General features: G+C 33.4%; 1 protein-coding gene across 2 annotated transcripts in view; it reads right to left on the reverse strand.

Annotated features, from left to right (window-relative positions):
- TOP2B (topoisomerase (DNA) II beta 180kDa) overlaps window positions 1-26,040 on the reverse strand; it is a 65,817-nt gene that overhangs the window by 34,071 nt on the left and 5,706 nt on the right. The window contains exons 2-8 of one of the 2 annotated variants that reach the window (XM_012644552.1): window positions 12,668-12,823; window positions 11,682-11,772; window positions 10,329-10,392; window positions 6,182-6,327; window positions 5,242-5,339; window positions 4,023-4,235; window positions 1,776-1,949 (exon numbers count right to left, since the gene is read on the reverse strand). In XM_012644552.1, coding sequence (XP_012500006.1) covers window positions 1,776-1,949; window positions 4,023-4,235; window positions 5,242-5,339; window positions 6,182-6,327; window positions 10,329-10,392; window positions 11,682-11,772; window positions 12,668-12,823 — 942 coding nt within the window. Of the gene's footprint in view, window positions 1-1,775; window positions 1,950-4,022; window positions 4,236-5,241; window positions 5,340-6,181; window positions 6,328-10,328; window positions 10,393-11,681; window positions 11,773-12,667; window positions 12,839-26,040 lie in introns of both variants that reach the window. The other variant, XM_012644551.1, reaches the window with a different exon arrangement.

Here is a 26,040-nt window from a genome sequence, read left to right on the forward strand (position 1 = left end):
CCAGTTTATTATAAAGCATACAAGTCAGTATGTGTAGGGTAAGGAATGAGGGGACAGGTGCACAGAGCTTCCATGCCCTTTCCAGACAGGCCACCCTCTCTGCACTTCAATGTATTAACCAACCTGGGAGTTCTCTGAGCTCCACTGTTTAGGGGTTTTTATGCAGCTTTCATCACATAGTCATGATTGATTTTTAACTCAATTTCCAGATCCTCACCCTGCCCCAGAGACTGAGGGGAGGGGAGGTAGAGCTGAAAGCTCCAGGCTTCTAATCAAGGCTTGGTCTTTCTGGCAACCAGCTCCCCCATCCTGAAGCCATCTAAGGGACTGCCAAGAGTTGCCATACTAGAACAAAAGATGCTCCTATTACCCAGGAAACTCCAAGGGATTTAGGAGCTTTGTGTCAGAAACCAAGGACAAAGATCAAATATTAGAACAAAAAACAGTCCTATCAGGAAATTACAAGTGTTTCAGGAAGCTCTGTGTCAGGAACAGGGCACAAAGACCAAATACATATTTCTTATTATGCTACACACCTCCATATTAATTCCATACAGCCAACTCAATTATTTATATAAAGGAAAAACAACAGAATACAAGACAATATGAAAGTTCAGAATGCAAACTGGTATGGATGGTGGTAATAAGAGTCACATGATTTGAGCCTAGAGATCACAGCAATCACTGTCAGTTGCCCATCCAATATCTACTCTCCCCTTACTTCATTAACAAACACAAATTATCTTTAACTGGGAACATGCCCTGTTAAAATGATTTGCTAACCTAGACTCCCTTATAGTTAGGGATAACCATTTGACCCAGTTCTAGTGCATGAAATGTTAGCAGAGATCTACTGGGTGGGGCTTCTAGGAAACTATTGTATTCCTGACAAAAAGAGATTTAGCTGGCATATGCACCTAGCCAGACCCATTCTGTCTCTCTAAAACTTGGAAATGAAGCATGGGGTGTAGTAGGCATCTTCCTGAAAGCCACATGCTAAGAGTGGCAGAAAAGAAAGCCAGGAAGAGCAGAGGTGCCTGATGGCATTGTGGAGCCTAAGGTACCAGACTAAGACTATCTACCCTTAGTCCCTAGTTGGAAGAGGAAAAAATAAAATCTTTACATGTTTAAGCCACTGTATGCTAGGCTTCAATTACACAACAAAATATAATCAAACTGACTCAGAACTTTTGTTGACTAAAGAGAGTGATGCTTGATTATTAAAAATACTGAACATTGAACATCAGAAGAAGGTAAAACTTGAGTAAGAGTGACAAATCACAGCTTTAAACTATTCTGGGATATTGCATGCTTATATTGTCCAACACTTTATTATGATGAATAAATAAATGCTTTTAAATAAGAATACTGTTTGATTTGGAAATCAAAAATCCTACAGAAGAAGGTTCAAACTCCTTAGAATGGCAGATAATATGTTCCACAATCTGACCCCAAAACTAATTCATCTCCTATTATTATCTTCTACATCCAAATTCAAGACACAGTATAAGAAATTTGTTATTCTAAATTCCACAAAATATAAATATGTTCAATTATAAACACTAATAATATAAACTTATTTCTCAAAGGATATTTAAATAAATTGTAACAGAGCTATTTCACAGACAATAAGGTTTCGTTTTCATAAGTCAATTTTGATTTAACAAAAACAGATTTGGTTTTTTTTTCGGTTGTTGTTTTTGTTGCTAATTTTGCAGTTCTTAATGAAGCGCGGTTCTGCCAATGAGTTGGAAACAAAGAATTTGCATACTTACTTTTGTAGTTGCAATACTATTTACAAAGCTGATTTGCTGGAATCCTTTTTCACTCAATGTGAGACAAACATCCCATCTTTCATTTGCAAGTTCATGAATAACTTTCAGTGCCACCCCAGTTTCATCCAATTTGTCTTTCACATAAAGATCCACATAACTTCGAAATCCATTTACCTATTAAAATACAAAAATAAACAATTACTCTTATAGTGATAGCTCAAATAGGTGAATGACATTAAGTATTTCTTATACTTTCATTTATAAGAAAGCTCTTAATACATAGATCCAACTCTTAATGGCATTTCCCTAATCTACTCCTTAACCCCTGCCCTCTAAAAAGGAATTCATTTCTCTGTGTACTTGATAAAGAGAAGATATGAAGGGACAGGTAAATTGTTATAAAATCTTTCAAAAATTTAAGTTTTTAAAATGACAAAGTAGACTTCCAGTTTGAGTTCAGACATGCAGTGAGGTGGGGAAAAAAGCTTCTATCTTTACAAGAAAACACTTGGTCAGACAACAAATTAATGACTTTTCATAAATCCATCAAAGAATAGAGATTACAGGCTAGCTGGCCATCCTGAAGTCTGGAGAGACACAAGTATGTGTAGGAAACCACAGAACCTAAACTTTTGCTTACCGGGAGAAGTTTAATAAGCTAGTAGGAACATTAAACTAAAAATGTTGACTAATGACTACAAGAACAATGTAGACTAGTATCAATGTATATAGGGGTCATAGTTATAAGGGCCTTGTACTCTTTTGCAAAGTTTTTCCTCCAAAAACCCTACCAGATTCTCACAGGAAAATCAGAGAGAATCTAGAAAAAAGTCCCCCCATGGTGCTGGCCTGGAGAGGGAAACAGAAGCCACTGGGAAATCTACCTAGACCCATCTCCCTTAAAAAACACAGAAGACATGAAGAATGCCTTTGACAACTCATAAGCAGACTTGACACACCAGAGGAAAAAAAAAAAAAAAAATCAGTGAACTTGAAGATAGGGCATTAGAAATTAAACCAACTGAAACAAAAAGAGAAAAACAGTGAATAAAATAGACAAAGCATTCAAGAGCTTGAGACAATACCAAACAACATAACATATGCATAATGGTAATACCACTTAAAGGAACAAAGCAGAAGAAATATTTGAAGAAATAATGGCTGGAAATTTTCAAAATTAGTGATAAACTTAAACAACCAATCCAAGAAGCTCACAGAACACCAAGCAAAATAAACTGAGGAAAAAAAAAAAAAAAAAACCAACAAAACACACCATGCACATAAGCATATCATATTCAAAAAACCAAAGATGGAGAGAAAATCTTCAAGGCAGCCAGAGAACAAAGAAACACCTTATCAACAGAGGAACAAGGATAAGAACACAGCAGATTTCTCATAAACCATGTAAGCAAGAAGACAATGAAGTGACATCTTTAAAGTTCTGAAAGAAAAACACTGTTAACCCAAAATTCTAATTCTAGTGAAAATATCCTTTGAAAATAAAGACTTTCTCAGACAAAAACAGGGAATTCATTACTAGCAATGATCTATAAGAAATGCTAAAGGAAGCCCTTTACGCAGAAAGAATATGATTAAAATCAGAAACTCAGATCCAGTCCAAAAAATGAAGAGCACTGGAAATGGAATAAAAATATGTAAAACATAATCTTCCATTGCATTTTTAATTGCTCTAAAAAAATAACTGCTTGAAGCAGTAACAATGTCACTAATTTTGAGATTTTTTTTCTGCCCCTATTTTTTCAAATATTTCTTCTGCCTCATTCTGTCTTCTTCTGGTGTTTGGAACATACGTAAAAGGGAAATGACACAAAGAACAGGAGGGAGGACTGGGGTTATACTGTCATAAAGTCCTTCCACTACACGTAATTTGAAGGTGGGCTAAAACCATTTACAAAATATACTTATTGTAAATCTTAAGGCAACCACTAAAAAAAATTTTTAAAGACGTATAAATAAGTACATAGAAGAGATTACATAAAATCATTAAAAAATGCTCAATTAAAACCAGAGAAAGCAGACTAAGAGTAAACAAGAAACAAAGAACAAATACAATGCATAGAAATCAGCTAGAAAAATGGTAGATTTTAATTCAAATATATCAATAATCACTTTAAATGTGAATCATACAAACCAGAAGAGATTATCATATCAGATTTAAAAAGCAAGATCTAACAATATCCTGTGTACAAAATAACAAAGTATTAAACTATTTTAGAGGGCACTTACAGGCAATTTCTTTCCATTAAACATGACCTTGACCCCTTTACATGAACCAGCCAAATCATATGCTCTTCTGGTCATGAGGGCCACAATATCCTTATCAAGTTTTTCCATCTTAAATTTGGGCAGGTCTGGTTGGAATGTTATACATGTGTAATCTTCACCATCAAAATGTTTAATTTTGGCTTCAGAAGTCTTCATCATATTATTCATCCATGTCTTTAAAAGAAAAATAATCAAATATTTCTATAATGCTTCTACATTTCATAATACATAAAGACCCAGTTCATGAAATACATTCATTTACCACAACTATATCCATTTTCCAACCTCACAACAAACCAAACAAATTCTTGAAACTGATAGTATTACAGATGAAAAAATTTAAAATACAGTCAACCCTCAATAACCATGGCTTCTGCATCTGTGGATTCAACCAACTGCAGCTTAAAAGTATTTGGGAAAAATAAAATAAAAAAATAACAACAATAAAAAATAATACAAATTAAAAAAATGTAGCATGACAACTATTTACATAGCATTTATACTGCATTAGGTATTACAAATAATCTAAAGATGATTTAAAATATATGGGAGGATGTGTGTAGGTTATATGAAAACACTACACCATTTTTTATGAAGGACTTGAGCACCCTCTGATTCGGTATGGGAAGGGGGATCCTGGAACCAACCCCCACTAAAGAACAACTACACAACTATTATAACAACCTCATGTCAAAAATAAACTGCACAACTTTATATACTATTGGCAAAATATCTTTCAATTTCTTCAACACAACTGTACAGACTTTCACAAAAAATAAACAGGCATGATGCTTTTCCTGACAAAATTGTTTTAGTTTACATAAAATGTCAAACTATTTTAAAGACCTACAAGAATAAAATGAAGATAATATTTTGAAATATGAATTTGATGATTCAATGAGGAATCTTTCAAATATGCAAAGGGGTTGCACTGAAATGAGTCTGTGAGGTTCAAGACATTTTCATTAATACTTAACTAAAGGAAGTCTGTCAAAGCATTTTTTTCTAAAGGAATGGTAAAGAGATAGGCTTATATGAAATCTCCCGGGCATTCTGACATCTCTTTAGTCTTAAGACTTGGTTAATGCTTTAAAAAAAAAAAAAAAAAAAAAGTTTGGTATGTATCCCTACAATTTACTTAAAATTCTATGAGCTCAGCAAAACAATGTTTCTGCCATACCTGCTTAAAACTGTGTTTGTACTCTTTGCAAGCTGTTTCTACAGTAAACTTTGTACTGAAAATGTTACAAAGTTTTGCACCATAACCATTGCGACCACCTGTAAGAAAAATTAAACGTAAAAGGTTTAGTGAAAATTATTTTAAAGGAACTTTCTTAACTTACCATAGGGCAAGTCTGTTGTAAAACAGTTCCACTTATTGCATTATCTCATCAATCATTGATTGAACATTCTAGAGTATTTTCAGATTTTTTTTTATTTAAAGGACAATACAATTAAGATTTAGCATATAGTAATGTAATTAAAATAGGTATTTTGTAGATTCATTATCTCCAATCGCAATTTCAAAAGAATTAAGCTTGGTATCTTTCATTACTCAGTAAGTCTATGTGAATATGAAATCTGAACTTTCTATCAAAGTTGCTTCTCTATTATAAAATTTAAATCTATATCACTTCCCAGAACCTTGGTTTTTTTAAAAAAGAAACTATCAATCTACTTGGGCAACATAAATAAGTATGAAAATGTTTGGTTTTGGTCAAAGCACTTTCAAAGAGAATCTAGATTTTCGATCCTGACCTTCTTAAGGAAAATAGTTTAAAAGTAATTTAATATCTAATGACATAGTGCTTACGTAATAACAAATTCATATATAGGCATCACACCAGTGTTATCTAAATCAAAACCCAAACTGTCAGCTAGGTTAAAGTTCCAGCAGTTCTAAGATAAAAGTCAATGTACTACCAGACTTTAAAATGTCACCGTTAGACTATTATCAAGACAATACTTATACGTGATAGATAGACACTAATTCTGAAAAGGATTTTCGCACAAAAAACTGCACAGGTTTCCTTTCCTGTAATATTTTATATAAAAATAGTATGTTAGAGATTTTGTTAAGAAAACAATATTTTTCAATCAAAATTCTATTCAGACTTTACCTGTAACTTTTTTCTCATCATCATCATAGTTACTAGATGTTAAAAGCTGTCCAAAAATTAAAGCAGGAACATAAACTTTCTCTACTTTGTGTTCTACTACTGGAATGCCTTTCCCATTATTCCAAATGCTTATAATGTTAGATTCACTGTAAATAAACAAGCAGAGTTTAGAGCTTAAGATAGTTTAAAGATACGTTAATTAATTAAAAAGTAAAGTAATCTAGAATAAACCTGAATGATCATAAGTAAGATGCTAGCATCATCAATTAAAAGACACTGACTCATCTTTCAAGAAAATACTTGCTGAGGACACACATTTCTATCCCTGAGCCATAACTCAAATTAGGATCAATAAGGTCTGCAAGGAAATAATGCAATATTTCTCAGGAGAAAAAACTCTTCTCAGCCTCCCAGAAAATAGTAAAAGAAGTGAGCTTTTATAAGAATTCACCTATAGATTCAGTTTTCTTTTCATATACATTAGCCATGATCGTCCTGCTTGACTCTACCAGCATAACACTTGTGAATCACAGCTCTACAGAGCCAGGGGGTATTATTATTTTCGTTTCCTACCTAACTGCTACAGCAGTATAACTGGAAAAGGTACCAACAGCCTGAAATGTATCCCATTCTCAGCCTAAATGTTAAGAGTGCTCTTTGTATTGTGTCAAATAATTAATTTCAATTGTTTTAAAATGTGTAGATATTATCTATTTTGAGTCTTTTCAGCCTTTGTATCACAAAACCATCAACTTTAGCCCTGAATGGTGTAGAGTAGAGGCTCCTATGAGTAAGTAACAGGAACTTGACATAGACAGTAGTTCAGATGAAAAATTTTACATACTCCATTGTTTTGAGTAGTATGATACCTTTATCCACTTAAGAGACAAATTTGAAAAGAAACACAGTTTCATAACCAATACTGAGAATTAGCTTAAAAAGCTACCATTTACCAATCTGATTCACAATTATTCCCAGACACACTGTTTCACTTACACATAGCTTACTCTCTTGAGAATTATTAGAAGTAGTTATTACACTAAAAAATTAAGTTATAAAAAACAAAATGAAAATCAAAGATCCAGGGGTAATTTAATCAAAAGTAGGAAAAAAAACTAAAATGAAACATATCATCCTCCCTCCGCAAACCAGCAATCAATTTTTCTTTCTCTCGCTCTGCAGCAGAGCTTCATTTCTACTAGTCTGCTAGGCTCAAATTTTTATACCACTCTCAAGAATTACAAGTCATCAAATCTTATTGGTTTGTTTTATTAGATTCACTTCATATCAGCATCAATCTTTTCTTCATTCCAAATGTCAGTAGTCTAGATAGACTAATATCACCTTAAATGTTGATTACTGCAAGTGTCCTTTATAGCCACTCCACTTAAATATATTTTGTATAACTTTGACTTAATCCAGCTTTTGTAACACTATATTTTGCTCTAGAACACAGCAGTAAGTCCACAATATCAACAAACTCAAGCTTAAGAATCCTCTACTACATGTTCAAGGCCTGTTACCCATATCCCAGCTGGCAGCCAAATATAATTACCACTCTTCTGCAACATGCATCCTACTTTTCCAAGTCAGTTTTATTACTTGTCCGTGTTCACTCTCAATTCTTCCATTTCATTGTTTATGGGTCCTTCCCTTACTTATAATGTCTTTTTCCTCTCTCCTTTGTCTAGCCAAATTTTACACAAACCTTTAGGGTCAGTTTATGACATCAGTTCTCCAGTAAGTCTTTAAGAATCTTAAATGCTCCATCGATAATCTTCACAGAGATATTAGAAATAAGAATACTGTGTTTGAATAGGCTACAAATAAAGTTTCAAAAATAATTAAAGCTAAAAAGAAACATTGAAAACAATCTAAATATCCATTATTTACCAACTAGAAAGAGGTTAAATAATGATACATCCACATAATAATGGGAAATAGTTTAAAAGAATTAAGCAGATCTATATAGATTAATAAGAAAGGCTGTCCATAATATGTTGAATAAAAATAGAAAGATATAAAATAGTATACATCTTCTGATCCTATTTGTTCAAAAAAAGAAATGTATATGTATATATATTTTAGCATGAGTGTGTGATATTTTTTGAAAGCTATAGTTTTAAGGTTTCAACCCTAAAGAAACAAGAATACTTAAGCTAGAGGAATATTTTGAACTCTGGTTAATGTGCTTGTTTGTTTTTTAATCAGATAGATGCCACCAGATAAACTGTTTCAATACTGACTGTTACGTTATTTAACAAGCTTTAAGCTTCCCTATAAGAAGCTGCTCTGATATAGTTTGGATATTTTTGCCCTCCAAATCTCATGTTGAAATGTGATCCCCAGTGTTGAAGGTGGGGCCAAGTGGGAGGTGTCTGGGTCACGGGGGCAGATCCCTCATAAATGGCTCAGTGCCCTCACCACAGTAATGAGTTAATGAGTGATTTCTCACTTTGTAAGTTCACCCGAGAGCTGGCTGTTTCAAACAGCCTGGCACCACCACCTCTTCCACGCTTGCTCCCTCTCTCACCATGTGACACACCTGCTTCCCCTTTGCCTTCTGTCTTGATTGGAAGCTCCCAGAAACCCTCACCAGAAGCAAATGCTGACACAATGCTTCTTCTACAGACTGCAGAAACATGAGCCAAATAAACCTTTCTTTATAAATTTCACTCAGTCTCAGGTATTCCTTTACAGCAAGGCAAAACATACTAACACCTGCCTCAAGTTCTCTAACTTCTAGAAGAGCTGTCCAAATTCTACATGGTATGCCTTGCTAATGTATTCTCATGCCTTTTATAACCATGACTTTTTACTTAAATTTTATCCCTACATCATAGAGTACTATGGGGGAAAAAAGGAATAAAAGCTAAGCTGTGCTATATACCCTATAAACTTAGCCCATTAGCTATTAAAAGTTAACCTCTTCTTCACACAAGAAGTTCTAATGCACACATGCACAAATAAAAATAAAAATCTGCTATATAAAAATGTTAAAGAATGAAACTCAAAGGATACCAAAATGGACACAGAGAAAACTGGATCAACTGGATAAACAGCATAACAATGCTTTTCGCATTTGAATTCTGCTTTAAAATGACTTCCTAAATTAAAAATATAACTTACACAAAAATTATATCTCTGAAATAAAATTCATTTTAATAAAAATAACACTAATTCTGTAGTTACTGTAGTAAAGAAAAAATAAGAAATGACTTTATGGGAGGAAATTCACAAGAGACAAAATGTTTTGGTTAAAATTCAGAAATAAAATATAAGAAGCAACACTTCTCACAAAATGCTTGCCTATTGCCAATTTTAGATATACATAAAATTCAATTAAAGGCAGGGGAAAGACTCAATAATCTCTCACCAATGATTAGTGAACAACAACAAAAGAAATAAAAGAGGAGACGTGAAAAATACACTACCTTCACCCTTTCTTCCTTGGAACAGCTAAGAATTTTTGTTTTTTTGTGTGGGCATAAGAGTGAGATAGAATCATAACTGAATTTATTTGGTTCTTAATGGCAATCAGATATTAACTTTTTTCCTATTTATCTCCCACCTCATTTTAACTGCCTCTGCTAAAAAAAATTCTTTTATTTCAATATAAAATAAAACATGACAAATGTAACAACTATGTTTCTAGTTTAAAACTATTTTTTATACCCCCTCACCCTCCCAAAAAATCACCAGTGATACTTAATTAGCTAAACACCTGGTATATATTCTGTAAAACCAGCAGTACCTAATTTATTAAATGATGTCATAAATAAGGAAAAATCCAAATACCAGTCATGAAAGGCAAATTTAACCCATAATATAACTAGAAAAACACTAACAATAGCTCTTAACTTGAATCCCAAAGTAAAGGTAAGAAGGAAAGATAAAGTGATTACTCTAACAGCTGAAATAGCATCCACAGCATCAAAGAAAAATGGTCTCTAAGGGCTCCCAGGGAAGTACTCTGGGGAAAAAGGTAATAAATGATACAGAAAAAAAGAGGCAAAAATAACAAAGTGAAGCAACGGGAACAAAGGAGTACTACCATAGACATTATTCATTTGAGGAGTATTTATAAATTGGGGATTACCTGAAAAAAACAACTTAGGATAAAAAATTAAACTTGAAATATACTTACGGATCAATAGAAACTTTAATACAGGTCATGTTCTTATCCCTCTGTTTATTGTCTGCAGCATTAACTACAAAATTAAATATCTCGATGAGTAATATACAAAATTATATAAATAAACAAAACATGGTCACAACTGTATGTGCATCACTGGTTAATATAAACATTTACATATGGTAATATTTAATGACAATAATACAAAATCTTATTTCCCAAATAATATTCCTAAATTTTAAGTCATATCAAATTACTGTTATATTTTCCACCACAAAAAAAGGAGAAAATGTTTTAGTGATATATAAAAACAAATTAAGAGCAAACACCTGTGTTTTAACTGCCCCCCCAATCCAGGTCTAAAAGTAAAAAATTTTCTTTAATTATATTTTATCTTGGTAACTAATAATTACTTTCTATTGATGTCCTTCAATAAATTAGTGATTTTATAGACAGATTGAACTCAAACCAATTATTTTTGAATTACAAAGAAAAGGTCCTAAACACTCTTAGAAATGAAAATTCTAAACTTTATGCACTATAGCTGACAATAAAAATATTTTCATATTCATTAACCACTGCTTCAAGAAAATTTGAACAAAATCATAGAAGAAATATGTTCTTGACAAACACTGTTTGATCAACCAAAAATAAATAGGAAAATAGGTGGATAGTTGGAAGGCAAGAGCAAAGGTATAACATGTAACCAGTTTTACTTCCCTATCCTTTTCCTAAAGACCAAGAAGCAGCAGCCCAGAAAGACGCATACAACCCCTCTGTTTAAGAAACCTCAGGTTGCACTGATGAGGTAGCAAAGAATCTCTAGAAAATCCTTGGTTAAAAACATTTCCACAGTACAAGCATTCTTTAGAAATCAATTAGATATTCACACTTCATTATAATTTAATTAATCATGTGATTGGCGGGGGACAAAGATCACTTACAATAGTTCTAAACTTGGTTGCCCAACTGAAATACCTAATTCGTTGATGGAAAAACACAAATTTACATGTCCCACCTACAACTCACTGAACCTGCACTATCAGTCCCTTACATCTCCATATTTAACATGCCCCCAGGGTAACTCTGATGCCAGCAAATCCCAGATGACTACACATACAGGAGTACAGACCAACTATGGGATTACAAATACAACACATTCGTTTCATAGATGAACAAAATGAAACACAAAGATATGAAACACAGAGATATGAAAATACTACAGCTAGTAGTATAAATTTTCTGAACATTTATATTTAGGATAAAAGCCAGAGATATACCTTTAGAATTTACTAGTGAGTCGCTTTATATATAGACAGAGACATTAATAGAAACAGATGCATTAAATCCTAAACAAGTACTCACCCAAAATTTCATCAAAGATCTTGTATAAACCTGGCACAAAGGTAACCTCTCTGCAATTCATCCCTACATCTTCATCATACACCCACATTACCTGCATGGAGAGAAAAATTCAAAAACACTTTGTTACCCCATAAATCTTTCACATCAATTTTTCATAGTATAAATCCACATTATGTTCATTTACTTCGTGTAAATATTTAGACCTTCAAAGTAAAAAAAAAAAAAAAAAATGCAATTTCAGTAATAGTCAATGTCACTACTCCTATTACATTTAAATAACCTCAAAACTGAGAAAGTATTCATTTTGTATCAAGTCTGTTTTCTTATTCACACATAAAGTCAGCTTTAATATAAAGCACCAACAATTGTTAGAAACAGAATTTAAATAAAATAGAAAAATATAAAAACATATTTACTTTACACTTCTACTTCATACTTTATATCATCCTATAGTGTAGGAAGCACAGAGCAAAATAATATGAACAAAGCGTGATTTTGGACTGGACCTAGCTTTGAATCCCAGCTCTCACAAGTTGAGAAATCTGAGCAAGTTACTTAAACTTATTTAAGGTTTCCCTTCTTCATCTATAAAATGGAGATAACAGTACCTATTTCCAAAAGTTGTTAGGATCAAGTTGTTAGGATATGTAAGCCAAGTCCATAAGAAGCACTAAATAGTAGTGCATAAATACAAACCTTAGAAGGTACTACCATTAAAATAAACCATAGCATGAACTTAAGGACTTTTAAAAAGTTCACATGGCACCATTTTATACTACACTTCTTTCTTCTGATAGTTTTTATCTCCAGAAGGAAATGAAGACATTTCTACTTCTCCTAGATCTGTCACCTGACTTTCCTCTTGAACACAGACACATGAAATTATGGATTTGCAAAGCATATAATCACAATAATTTTATCAATATATTAAAAAGTAGATATAGATGCACATCTCCTAATTTCAATAAATTTAAGCAAATAATTACCTGGGTCAATGGCTCCACTGACCCAATGTATGTATCAGGACGAAGAAGAATATGTTCAAGTTGTGTCTTCTTCTGATACACTCTCTCAACAGACAACTTCTTTGAAGAATCATTTTTGTTTGCGGTCTCTGACTCCTCATTTTTTGCAGCATTGTTCTGATCAAAAAGAGTCTAAAATTAACCAAAAAATCAAATTTAAATAACCTACCAAGGGGCAAACTAAAATGTGTATGGATACATGACATGGGTTTTCTAACATCAAAACTATTTTTCAGACTCTCCCAATTTTTAAGTTCTAAAGGGAACACAGGTCAATTTACTGACAGTCTAGTTCTCTTTATAAAACAGCATGGAGCTATGGTTTTGACTGAGCCCAATACGTGGGTACAGTAATCAGAATCACTAGAACAGCCTCTACCTATTCAATTCGAAAATATAAATATTTCCCAATTCTGGAAGATACCAAGTTAAGTTCTGTGGTCCTCAAAACTTCCCAAGGAATGTAAGTTCTACCCAGGTTATAGAATCACAAGGAATGAACCTGGCCAGCTGCAAGCATCCCAAAAGCTTCTAAATGTAGGTTCCCTGCCATTAAGCTACTGAAGACTATAATAAGGGATAGACAAAAACAGCCCCCACAAAATATTAACATATGTAGTTAACAAACATTGATATGGTTGAGAATAGCACAGTTTATGAAATCCTTCACATGTTATAGGTCCTGCCGATAATTCCTCACATATTAGCTCTGGGTGCCCCAATATTGCAGTACCCTATGATTCCACTTTCTCTACCAGTTCAAAGGAGGCAGAGGTTGGTGATCCTTACTCTACCCATTCCCACAGCAGACAAGGATGCCAAATCAAATTCTCAAGGTCTAGAGATTCTTCTATCTTCTTAATAGCAGCTGAGAACATACCTCTATCCTCTGGAATTCCTTAATGCTAACAAATACGACATCCAATAAAAGAAGGGTATTATGATGGCCTATTATTTTTCAAAGTCAAAGAACAACTCAAATATAAGACACAATGAAAATTGAGATTATCTGCATAGGCCTTCAAAATTTAGTAGAAATGAAAGAAACAAGACAAAAGAAGATAGATAATTTGGTGCATTTAAACAAGCAGTAAACAACTGCAATTCGGGTCCTAAACATACCATCATCTTTTAAGTTATTATTTTTAAAAAATATATCACGTATGTTTAAAAATCAAAATGCATGACCTCTGAGTAGTCTAAACCAAGACAAAAATTGAAACATATCTGCATTGAGAGCCCATGATGTAAAACTAACTAAATAAATAAGAATTGGTACATACATACTCTAAAGAAATTAAAACATTAATTATAATTTCCTAATGCTATAAATTTTATATAAAATTAGAGACTTAATAAGGCTTTAAAATAAGAGTACTAAAAATAACTCATTTTTCTAGACTCTAAACTATATTCTTATACATGACTTCACTTATATAAATTTACTCATTAACACTGCTCAGGAGTCAATTAAAAATAGTGGACAAAGGAAAATAATTCTGTTTCATAAAGTTTTCATATTCTTCTTCTGCCAAAAGTTAGATGATGAACTAGCTGGCCAGAAATATAAATTATATTTTAAAAATACCAGATATTCCTTGCTTTTTATGAAGTGACAGTTGATTAATTTATAGGAACAAATCGAACAATAAAAACTAATTGATTTTAAAAATGGATCCTCAAAATAGAAGAAAGATCATAATGACTAAGATCCATTCTTCAAGAAAGTGTTCAAGGATGATAGACGCTATGGAACCAAAAATGAGTAACTTTTTACCATTAACTTAGTACTGCAATTTCAAGTTTGCAATTATTGGCATAAAGGTTAGGGACATACAATAATCATATAAGTAAAGGCTTTCCTATCCCAGACTACTCCTCCAAAACAAATCCCATCATGAAGAAAATATTTTCAAGATTAGACTCAACCAGAGGTTCATGCCTACCTAATTTGGACTTGTGCATTGGTCCTGATGAGTTACACTGAACTAAAGTAGCACACAGGGATGAAAAACAGGAGTTAACGCCCTACCTCACTCCTTTTTCAAGAATTTACAACTTTTTCCATACTTCCTTACTAAGAATTGCCACCTTTTCCTTCCTACATCTTTTACCCAAATGGGTATTTGAGAAAAAAGGAATGTTTGGCTTGGACCCACCAGATCCCCATCAAGTTCAAAAAGTTGTCATTATTCCTAAGATAATGTCTCAAATATCGGAAAACATGTGAGTAAGGTCAGCAAGGCAAAATAGGAAACCTCAGACCCTCCTTCCCCCATGAAGATATGTATTTAACAACATACAATCCAATTGCCTTTGTGAGAAATACAGAATACACTTAAGAGGTTCCTGTATCCCAGGTGAGCACAAAACCACAATCAAAGCCCATGATTCCAAACACACACACCTGCCCCAACAAGGGAAGATTGGGAGGAAACCCCCAATTTCCAACTTCTGCCTGGGGAGGCAAAGAAGTTGAATATAGCTCCAATGGGGTGGGAGGTACTACCCTAGAAACTGGTTTCTGTCTTGCCTAAATCTAAGTACTGCCAGGAACAGGGTACCATGCTGGGGGTCGTAGAGAACAAAGGCAATTAACATGGTTTGGTCTAGAATCAAAGTCTGCAATATCAGAGATAGACACAAGGTGGAGCTCCAGTACCATGGCTTACTACAGCACAAGTGAGAAGCCACAGTATAGCAGGCAGACACTAGGAAGATCTTAAACACAGGTAAACCTCTTCAATTAAGAGTTTACACACACAATGCTAGAGAGGACACATTGCCGGAAAAGATTTGCAAGGTCTCCAGATTCTCTAACTAGATTAAGTGGATGAAGAAATTCTTCCCCGTATGAAACCAGACTGCAAAGACTGGAGAGATAGTTGAGCTTTCAAATGTCAAGGTCCCAATAGAAAACGATAAGCTGAGGCCGGGCGCGGTGGCTCACACCTGTAATCCTAGCACTCTGGGAGGCCGAGGCGGGTGGATTGCTCAAGGTCAGGAGTTCGAGATCAGCCTGAGCAAAAGCAAGACCCCGTCTCTACTAAAAATAGAAAGAAATTATCTGGACAACTAAAAAATATATATATATAAAAAATTAGCCGGGCATGGTGGCACATGTCTATAGTCCCAGCTACTCAGGAGGCTGAGGCAGGAGGATCGCTTGAGCCCAGAAGTTTGAGGTTGCTGTGAGCTAGGGTGAAGCCACGGCACTCTAACCCGGGCAACAGAGTGAGACTCTGTTTCAAAAAAAAAAAAGAAAAAAAAAGAAAACGATAAGCTGTACAAAGAAACAGGAAAATATAGCCTATTAAAAGGAACAATTAACTCTCCAGAAATTGACCATAAAGAAATGGAGATATATGAGTTACCAAAGAATTCAAAATAACCATCATAAGGGTTCTGAATGAATTAAATGAGCACAGAAAGACAACTGAACAACAACAAAAGCAATCTGTAAAGCAATGCATAAACAAAAGGAAAAAAATCAACAAAGAAGCTATGAAGAAGCAAGCATTATTTCTGGAACTGAAGAATACAATAACTGGGTTAAAAATATACTAGAGGGACTCAACAGTGCACTTGATGAGGCAGAAAAAAAAAACCAGCAAATTTTAAGATGAGACTTTCAAAATCACTAAGGGAGAGGAGCAAAAAGAAAAAAGAATGATGAAAAATAAGGAGAGCCTATAAAGACTTATGGGCTCCAGCAGTCAGAACAACATATATGATACATTATGAAAGTCTCATAGAAGAAGATAGGAAGCAATGGGTGAACAGTCCATTTGAAGAAATAATGAAGAAAAACTTTCCAAATCTGAGAAGAGAGATGAACATATAAATTCAAGAAGCTCAAAGAACTCCAACAAGGATAAATCTAGAGACCTATACCAAGACACATCATAATCAAACTGTCAAAAGTCACAAAGAGAATCTTGAAAGCAGCAAAAGTGAATCATCATGTACAAGGGAGCTTCTATTATATTATCACTAGTTTCTCAACAGAAGCCTTGCAGGCTAGATGGGAGTGCAATGATATATTCAAAGTGCTAAAAGAAAACAATGCCAATGAAGAATACTATACCCAGCAAAACTGCCCTTCAAAAAATGAAGAAGAAATTAAGACTTTCCTAGGTAAACAAAAGCTAAGGGAGTTCATCACCACTACATTTGCTGAACAAGAAATTCTGAAGGGAGTCCTTTAAGTTGAAGCAAAAGGACAAAAAAAAAAAAAAAAATAGCAAAACCAAACCATACAAAAATACAAAACTCCCTGGTAAAGTCCAAGAGGAATTCAAAAAGTTCACGGAAAAATTGAATTAAAAGATAAAAATAAAAAACCTTAAACTTTATTTCTCAATATAAGCTCCATCAAGGTTAAGGTACTTTTGGAAGCAACAATACCAGCCATTTAATCCATCCCTAAAGAACTGATGGTCCTGGGAATTTAGCCATGTCGATACAGTACTTTCTTTTTCTTACATTATTTAAAGAAAAATGGGTTCCCTTTACAGATATTTTAAGATTAGTAAACTAAAAGAAATCAGACAGAGCCAAATCAGGGCTGTAAGGTGGATGCCTAATGAGTTCCCATTTCTGAAACTCTCACAAATTATCCTAATTTGACAAGAGGAATAAGCAGGAATATTGTTGTGGTGGAGAAGGACTCTGTGGTAGAAAAGAACTCTGCTAGAGAAGGACTCTCTGGTGAAGCTTTCCCATTTTTCTGCTTTGGCTAACTTTCTCAAAGCACTCTCATAATAAGCAGCTATTATTGTTCTCTGACCCTCCAGAAAGTCAGCAAGAAAAATGCGTTGAGCATCCCAAAACATTGTTGCCATGACTTTTGCTCTTGACCTATCCACTTTTATTTTGACTGGACCACGTCCACCTCTTGGTAGACATTGCTTTGATTGTGTTTTCTCTTTAGGATTGTGTTGGTAAAACCTTCTGTTACAATTCTTCAAAGAAATGCTTCAGGATCTTGATCTCACTTGTTTAAAATTTCCATTGAAAGCTCTACTCTTGTCTGTAGCTGATCTGAGTGCAAAGGTTTTGGCATCTATCGAATGGAAAGTTTATTCAACTTTAATTTTCCAGTCAGAATTGTGTAAGCTGAATTGAGATGTCTATAATGTTGGCTATTGTTTCTGCTATTAATTGCCAGTCCTCTTCAATTAGGACACAAATAAGATTAATATAATTTTTTTCCTCACAAATTGATGTGGACAGTCTGCCAATAAGGGCTTCTTCACATCATTTCATCCTTTCTTAAAACAAGGTATCCAATTGTAAGGTGCTAATTTCTTCAGGGCATTGTTGCTGCAAACTTTTCATAAAGCATCAATTTCAATACTTCTTCCACCCGAACTTTACCATAAATTTGATGTTCGTTCTTGCTTCAATTTTAGCAGAATTCATATACTGCCCTGACTCTTTTCAAATCGATTCTTATCCTTCTTAGTGCCACAAACTAGATCCTGTTTAAACATGTTATAACAAGTTAGTAGATTTTATTTTGGTGCAAAAAATTTTTTAAATCAATGCATAATTTTTAATAATACATTTTCCATGAACTTTTTGAATACCCCCTCGAATACAGGCAAATATGGAATCTTCTAGTAATGTAATTATATAAATCACTTTTAAATATGGTATAGAATTTTAAAAGAGCATAAAAAGTAACTATAGTCTATGTTATGATATACAACATAAAAAGACATAATTTATGCCATCAATAACAAAGTAGGGCGGACAGAGGCATAAAGAAATGTGTGTTTTATGTGCAGTTGAAGTTGTTATTAATCTAAAATTGATTGCACTCACTTTAATATGTTTTATGTAATTGCAGTGGTAACCAAAAGAAAATACCTATAGAATATACAAAAAGTGAAGTAAAAAGAATCAAAACATGTTACTACAAAAAAATTAATGAAACACAAAAGAAGGCAGCAAGGGAAGAAAGGTGGACAAAAAATTCTATAAGATGGTCAGGCATGGTGGCTCACGCCTGTAATCTTAGCACTCTGGAGGCCAAGGTGAGAGGATCAGTTCAGGTCAGCAGTTCAAGACCAGTCTGAGCAAGAGTGAGACCCATCTCTACAAAAAATAGAAAAATTAGTTGGGTATGGTGGCATTTGTCTATAGTTCCCGCTACTTGGGAGGCTGAGGCAGAAAAATCTCCTGAGATTGTAGTGAGCTACCATCCACCACTGCACTCTATCCCAGGCAACAGAGCAAGACCCTGTCTCAAAAAAAAAAAAAAAAAATCTACATGACATACTGAAAACAACAAAATGGCACTAAAAAGTCCTTCTATATCAATCATTACTTTAAATGTAAATGGATTAAGCACCCAATTAAAAGACACAGATTGGCCAACTGAATAAAAAAATAAGATCCAACTAGATGCTGTCTACAAGAGACTCAGATCCAAGGACACATAAAGGCTACAAGTGAAAGGATGGAAAAAAGATATTCCATGCAAACGGGAACCTAATGAAAGTAGGGTGACCATACTTATACCATACAAAACATACTTTAGGACAAAAACTGTCACAAAAGACTGAAGAAGACCTTATATAACACATTAACTGCCATGTGAGTTGTATTTAGCTTACGCTAGTTTTGAGTCCAGAGCCTTATGAAGCATATGTTAGACATATGTGAAGACATGTTCACATGTCTCTACCTGGGGAGCCATGTGAACTATTTTTCAAGTTGCATATAACTCACACACAGAAAACAATAAAAAATAACAAATTTTTCACTAAATTAGAAAGGACTGCTTTGTTTTCAAAGTTTTTATTTTATTTTCATAATAAAACACCCTGGCCCCAAGGAAAAACTTTTTTTCCTAGTGTGGCAGTCAATGTGATAATGATAAAAGAGTCAATTCACCAGGAAGATATAATTACAAATATATATGCACTTAACGTTAGAACTCCCAAATATATGAAGTAAACATTTTCAGAATTAAAGAGAGAAACAGTAACACAATAATAGATTTCAACACCCTACTTTCAGTTATAGATAGAACAAGACAGAAGATCAATAAGTTAACAGAGGATTTGAACACCACCACAGATCAACTGGGCCTAACAAACATGTACAGAACACTCCATCGCACAACAGCAAAACACACGTTATTCTCAAGTACACATGGAACATTCTCTAACACAGACCACATATTAGATGACAAAACAAGTCTCAACAAATTTAAGACGACTGTAATCACATAAAATACCTTCTCCACCTACAATGTAATAAAACTAGAAATTCACAGTAGAAAAAAACAGGAAATTTCACAAATATGTGGAAATGAAACAACTTACTCTTATATAAATAACCAATGGATTGAAGATGAAATCACAAGGGAAATTAGAAAATATCTAGATACAAATAAACACAAAAACACAACAGACCAAAATTTATGAGATACAAATAAAGCAGTACTACACTTAATATTAAAAATGAAGAGAAGAAACATCTCAAATCAACTATGTAACTTTACACCTCAAGGAACTGGAAAAAGAAAAAACTAAACCTAAAATTGGCAGGAGGAAGGAAATAATAAAGATTAGAGCAGAGATAAATGAAAGAGACCCAAAAAACAATAGAAAAAAAAAAATCAGTGAAACAAAGAGTTGGTTTTTCAAAACGACCAACGAAACTGACAAACCCTTAGATAAACTAAATAAAAGAGACAAAACTCAAATACCTAAAATCTGAAATGAAAGAAGACACCATGGTTAATTTCATAGAAATAAAAAGAATTACAAGAGACTTATATGAATAATTACACAGCAACAGATTAGACAATTTAGAAGAAAAGGGTCAGTTCCCAGAAACATATGATCTACCAAGATTGAATCATAAATTTAAAAATCTGAACAGATCTATAACAAGTAAGGAGATTGAAGCAGTAATCAAAAACTTCCCAACAAAGAAAAGTCCAGGACCAAAAGGCTTCACTGAAAAATTCTACCAAATATTCAAGAAGAACTAACACCAATCCTCCTCAAACTCTTCCCAAAAAACTAAGAGCAGGAAATACTTTGTGAATCATTCTATGAGGCCAACATTTCCAATACCAAAATTAGGCAAACACACAACAAGAAAACTACAAACCAATACCCCAATGAATACTAGCAAACTCAATTCAACAGCATATTAAAAGAATCATATGCTATGACCAAGTGGGATTTATACATGGAATACAAGGATGTTTGAACATATGAAAATCAATTATTGTAATAAATCATATTAACAGAATAAAGAGCAAAAACCATGTGATCATCTTAAGTGATGCGCAAAAAGCATTTGACAAAATTCAACACCCTTTCCTGATAAAAACACCTAAACCAGGAACAGAAAGAAACTACCTCAACATAACAAAAGCTATATATGAAAAGCCAACAGCTAACACTAACATCATATACACTGGTGAAAGACTAAAAACATTTCCTCTAAAATCAGGAACAAGGCAAGAATGTCCAATCTTGCCAATATTCAACACAGTACTGGAAGTCCTAGTCAGAGCAATTAGACAAGAAAAGGAAATAAAAGCTAGCCAAATTGGAAAAGAAGTAAAATTGTATGTTCATAAATGGCATGATCTTATAGTAGAAAACCCAAAAGTTTCTATGAAAAAAAAAAAAAAACCTGTTACAACTAATGAATGATTTCAGCAAAGTTGCAGGATACAAAATCAACACACAAAAATCAGTTGTGTAATACAGTAATGATGACCAATCAAAAAAAGAAATTAAGAAAACAACCCCCTTTACTATAGCACCAAAAAAGGATAAAAAACTGAGGAATAAACTTAAATCAAGGAGGTGAAAGACTTGCACAGTGAAAACTATAAAACATTGTTAAATGAAAAAAGATAAAAATAAATGGAAAGAAATTCCATTCTCATGTACTGAAAGACTTAAAATATTGTTAAAATGTCTACATTATCCAAAGTGATCTACAGATTCAATGCCATGCCTATTAAAATCCCAATGTAATTTTCTGCAGAAATAGAAAAAAAAAACCAAAACAAACAAAAAATCCTAAGATTCGCATGGAATCTCAAGAGGCCCCATGTAGCCCAATTAATCCTCCAACAGAAAAAGTTAGAGGTGTCACACTTCCAGGTTTCAAAACCTGATTTTATTACAAAGCAACAGAAATCCAAGACAACATGGCACTGGCATAAAGACAGATATTAATATATAGACCAATGGAAGACAATAGAGAATACAGAAATAAATCCTTACATAAATGGCCAAATGATTTTTGACAAAGGTGCCAAGACTATATAACAGGGAAAGGACAATCTCTTCAACAAATGGTGCTGGGAAAACTGGATATCCACATGCAAAAGAATGAAGTTGGACCCTTACTTTATACTATATACAAAAATAAAATCAACATGAATTAAAGACCTAAAAGTACAACCTAAAACTACAAAACTCCTAGAAGAAAACATAAGGGGAAAGCTTTGGATTGGGCAATGATTTCACAGATGAGACACAGAAAGCACAGGCAACAAAAGCAAAAATAGACAAATGGGACATCAACTTTAAAAATTTCTGTGCATCAAAGAAAACAACTGACAGTGAAAAGGCAACATATGGAATGGGAGAGAATACTTGCAAATCATATAAGAGGTTAATATCCAAAATATATAAGAAACTTTCATAACTCAACAACAAAATAACCTAAAAAGTGGACAAAGGACTTGAACAGACAATTCTCCAAATAAGATATACAAATGGTCAACAAGTATATGAAAAGATACTCAATGCCACTAATAATACATGCAAATCAAAACTGCAGTGAGATATCATGTCACACCTATTAAGATGGCCAGGAAATAACAACTGTTGACAAGGATGTGGAGAAATTTGGAACTCCTGTGCACTGACAGTGGGAATATAATATACTGCAGTCATTATGGAAAACAGAATGGTGGTTCCTTAAAACATCAAAAATAGAATCACCGTATGATTCAGCAATCCCACTTTTGGGTATATATCCAAAAGAATTCAAAGCAGAATCTCAAAGAAATTCATACACCATGTTCATCACAGTATTATTCATAATAGCCATGAGGCAAAAGCAACTCAAACATCCACTGATTGATGAATGGATAAAGAAAGTGTTGTATATAGACACAATGGAATATTATGCAGCCTTTAAAAAGAAGGGGATCCTGTCATATGCTACAACACGGATGAACCTCAAGGGCATTGTGCTAATAAGCCAGTCACAGAGGACAAATATTAATACTGCATGATTCCACTCATATAAAGTATCTAAAGTACTCAAAATCATAGAAACAGAAAGTAGCAAGGTAGTTACCAAAGGCTGGGGGAGAGGAGGAATTAGTACTTAGTATGTATAAAGTTTCAGTTTCACAAAATGAGGAGGAGAGGAGGAATTAGTATTTAGTGTGTATATAGTTTCAGCTTTACAAAATGAAATAGTACTAGAGATCTGTTGCACAACAAGGTAAACATATTTAACACTACTGAACTCAATACTTAAAAATGGCCAAACAGTAAATTTAATGCTATGCGTATTTTTACCACAACTAAAAAAATCTTGGAAAATGTGAAATATAGTTTGCTTTGTCTAATTACTATCTGTTAGTTTCTCTAGGAAGAATATATAAATATTATATACTTAAAACATCTTGTGCCAAAATATTTTTCCTAAACATCGTATGACAAGTATCAGGAAATAAAGAGGTACCATTCAATTTAAAGTAATGAAAAGCACTAAGGGATACATATTTACAGAATATCATAACAGAGGTCATTTGTAGAAATTTCAAATCAACTCTCAATTATATGAAAATAATTTCTAAAACTTGATATAAACCTTTAAACCTGGATATTTCATTGAGTAAATATGTTTATAATTACTATATTAGAAATATTTGTATTAATTATAATCTTATGGCTATAGCTTTTATATAAAATTTATATTAGTAAAGATAATTATGTTTTAATTATTTAGTAGCTTATTAAAACTGCACTGTTTAGTGGACACTACAGAAGAATATACATAAAACATAAGCCTATTTTTGTCAGAAAAAAATTATGTATAATACATGCATGTATAGGAAAAAAATATGAAATAAACCCAGTAGAGTATCAATAAAAACAATCTACAGGTAGTAAAAATATGGGTCCTTTTTATCATCTTTTTTGATACATGTTTTTCTAATTTTTTTACAATGAATACATAAAGGAGTATGTTAAAAGCTTATTAACCCATGTATGTGAAAACATAATTAAGATAGAATAAAACTGAATGTTTCTTTTTCTGGAGGCACTGTTTATACCTACTTATTACTTCTGCAGCCCCAACTTTCTCACTAGAATCTAGGCAAAAAGGTAAGTAAAAACAAAATAAACAAATATGACTGGCAGCCCTGGCAGAGTAGAAAGTAGAGTAGAGTAGAGTAGAAAGTAGAAATTAACATTGGAGTCTGATTTGTCTGATTTGTCTGTTACATTCCCATTCTCAGCAAGTCTGCACTGTTCACTGGCTCACCAACAGCAAACACAGGTTTTCCCCTGAGACATCTCTATAAGCTTTTCTAATAGAAAACTGGGAAAATTGCCTCTTTTAGCTCCTATTTACTAGCAGAAAGTTGCCCCCTCATAATGTCCAGGCCACTGAAAATCAAAATCTTAGGGTAAGGAGAGAGAGGGCAACTTCCTGCAGTTAATAGGATAGTCCCATTCCCAGAACAGGTATGAATACAAACACTCTTGACCTTAGAGGAGAGAGGTTAAAGAAGAAATCTGTTTTGCACCGCCTCCCCAGTTATTAACATTACTCTCTCTATCTTTAAACCGTATAGCTCTTCAGTTTTAACACTGTTGCTAACAATATTCAGAAAGAAGAACAGGAAATTAGCTTAAATGAACACAGACCAGCAAATTCTTATCTACATATTTATAAAAGCACTCTCAGTTCCACAGATGACAAAAGACAATGATGTATATTTGACACCTGTAGGCTAACAGAACTATGCTCATTTTAGACAGTGAGAACAGTCTTTTGTTTATTATTATCATTATTATTAGAGATACGGTCTATGTTGCCCAGGCTGTATTCAAACTCCTGGGCTCAAGTGATCCTCTCACCTCAGCCTCCTGAGTAGCTGAGACTCCAGGCGCATAACACCCACCATACTTGGCAGGGAGTCTTTTGACTTAACCTTTTCTTATTCTTACATGTTCATATTCTTACATGTACATGAGATATCACGTACTATAGTAATTGCTCTCAGAACTTGACATTGAATAAAAATTAATATGTCTTTAAAAATAATCATTTACCAAGAGCATTCTGAATAAATTTGCATTAGGATTAATAACAATTGAAAACTTAAGATTTATTTGTAATTTACTTTGATGCCTTAATTTGTGTGGACAAATTACCAAACTATTTATAATAAATAATTCTAGCACCCAACTACATTGGAATCTATGAAATCAAGGAAAATTTTTATTCCCACATAAAATGAAAGACAATGAAAATGTAAAATAACCACCATATTAAGAAAAATAGCCTACACATATCTACGAGTTATTTTAATTCTATTCTTTGTGATTTATACATATGATGATGCCATAATTGACTTCTTCTCAAGTTCAAAAGCTGGCTGGTAAATTAAACAATGCATTATTGGGACTTTTTAAATTATAATAAAAATATCAAAATAAATACATATAATCTATTTTTAAAACATTAACTTATCTTACAGCACTTTTGCAATATTGCTAACTCCTAACAAAAAAAAATACAGATTTAATACTTATCCAAGACTTGACCTTTATTAAAAATACTTCTCAACCACCAGACCAAAAAGAATAAAACAAGCTCTGATTTTTCAGAATAAGTATATACCAAGATCATTCTGTAAAAAAAGATTCTTCCATGCACAGAGTTGTCACCTGAGATATAGCAATTTGGGACAATCACCCACAGTTCCTGCTTTTCTGTGGGAGAATGAACTGCTGACAAAGAGGGGAAAGGAGATGATTTGCCAGTTGGTACTAAAAAAGAACTGAGCCACTCAATTCACACAATCAGCACAGAAAGCACACCATCACCAAGCCAACAAGAGTGGAACTGGGGGCTGGCAGCCTAGCAACAAGCCCCTTCTCTTACCTTGTGTACAATCCCCTCAGACTTAACATTAACCTTTTGTACCATTTCCTTTCTTTCTTTTCTCCCTCAAGGCTGCCATCCCATGATGTTCATTTTAACTATCTAGCCACCATTAATGAAGCAAAAAGTGAAAATCTGTACCCCATCTA

This window comes from Propithecus coquereli, unplaced genomic scaffold (assembly GCF_000956105.1).
Source record: "Propithecus coquereli isolate 6110/MARCELLA unplaced genomic scaffold, Pcoq_1.0 Scaffold214, whole genome shotgun sequence".
NCBI classification, from domain to species: Eukaryota; Metazoa; Chordata; class Mammalia; order Primates; family Indriidae; genus Propithecus; species Propithecus coquereli.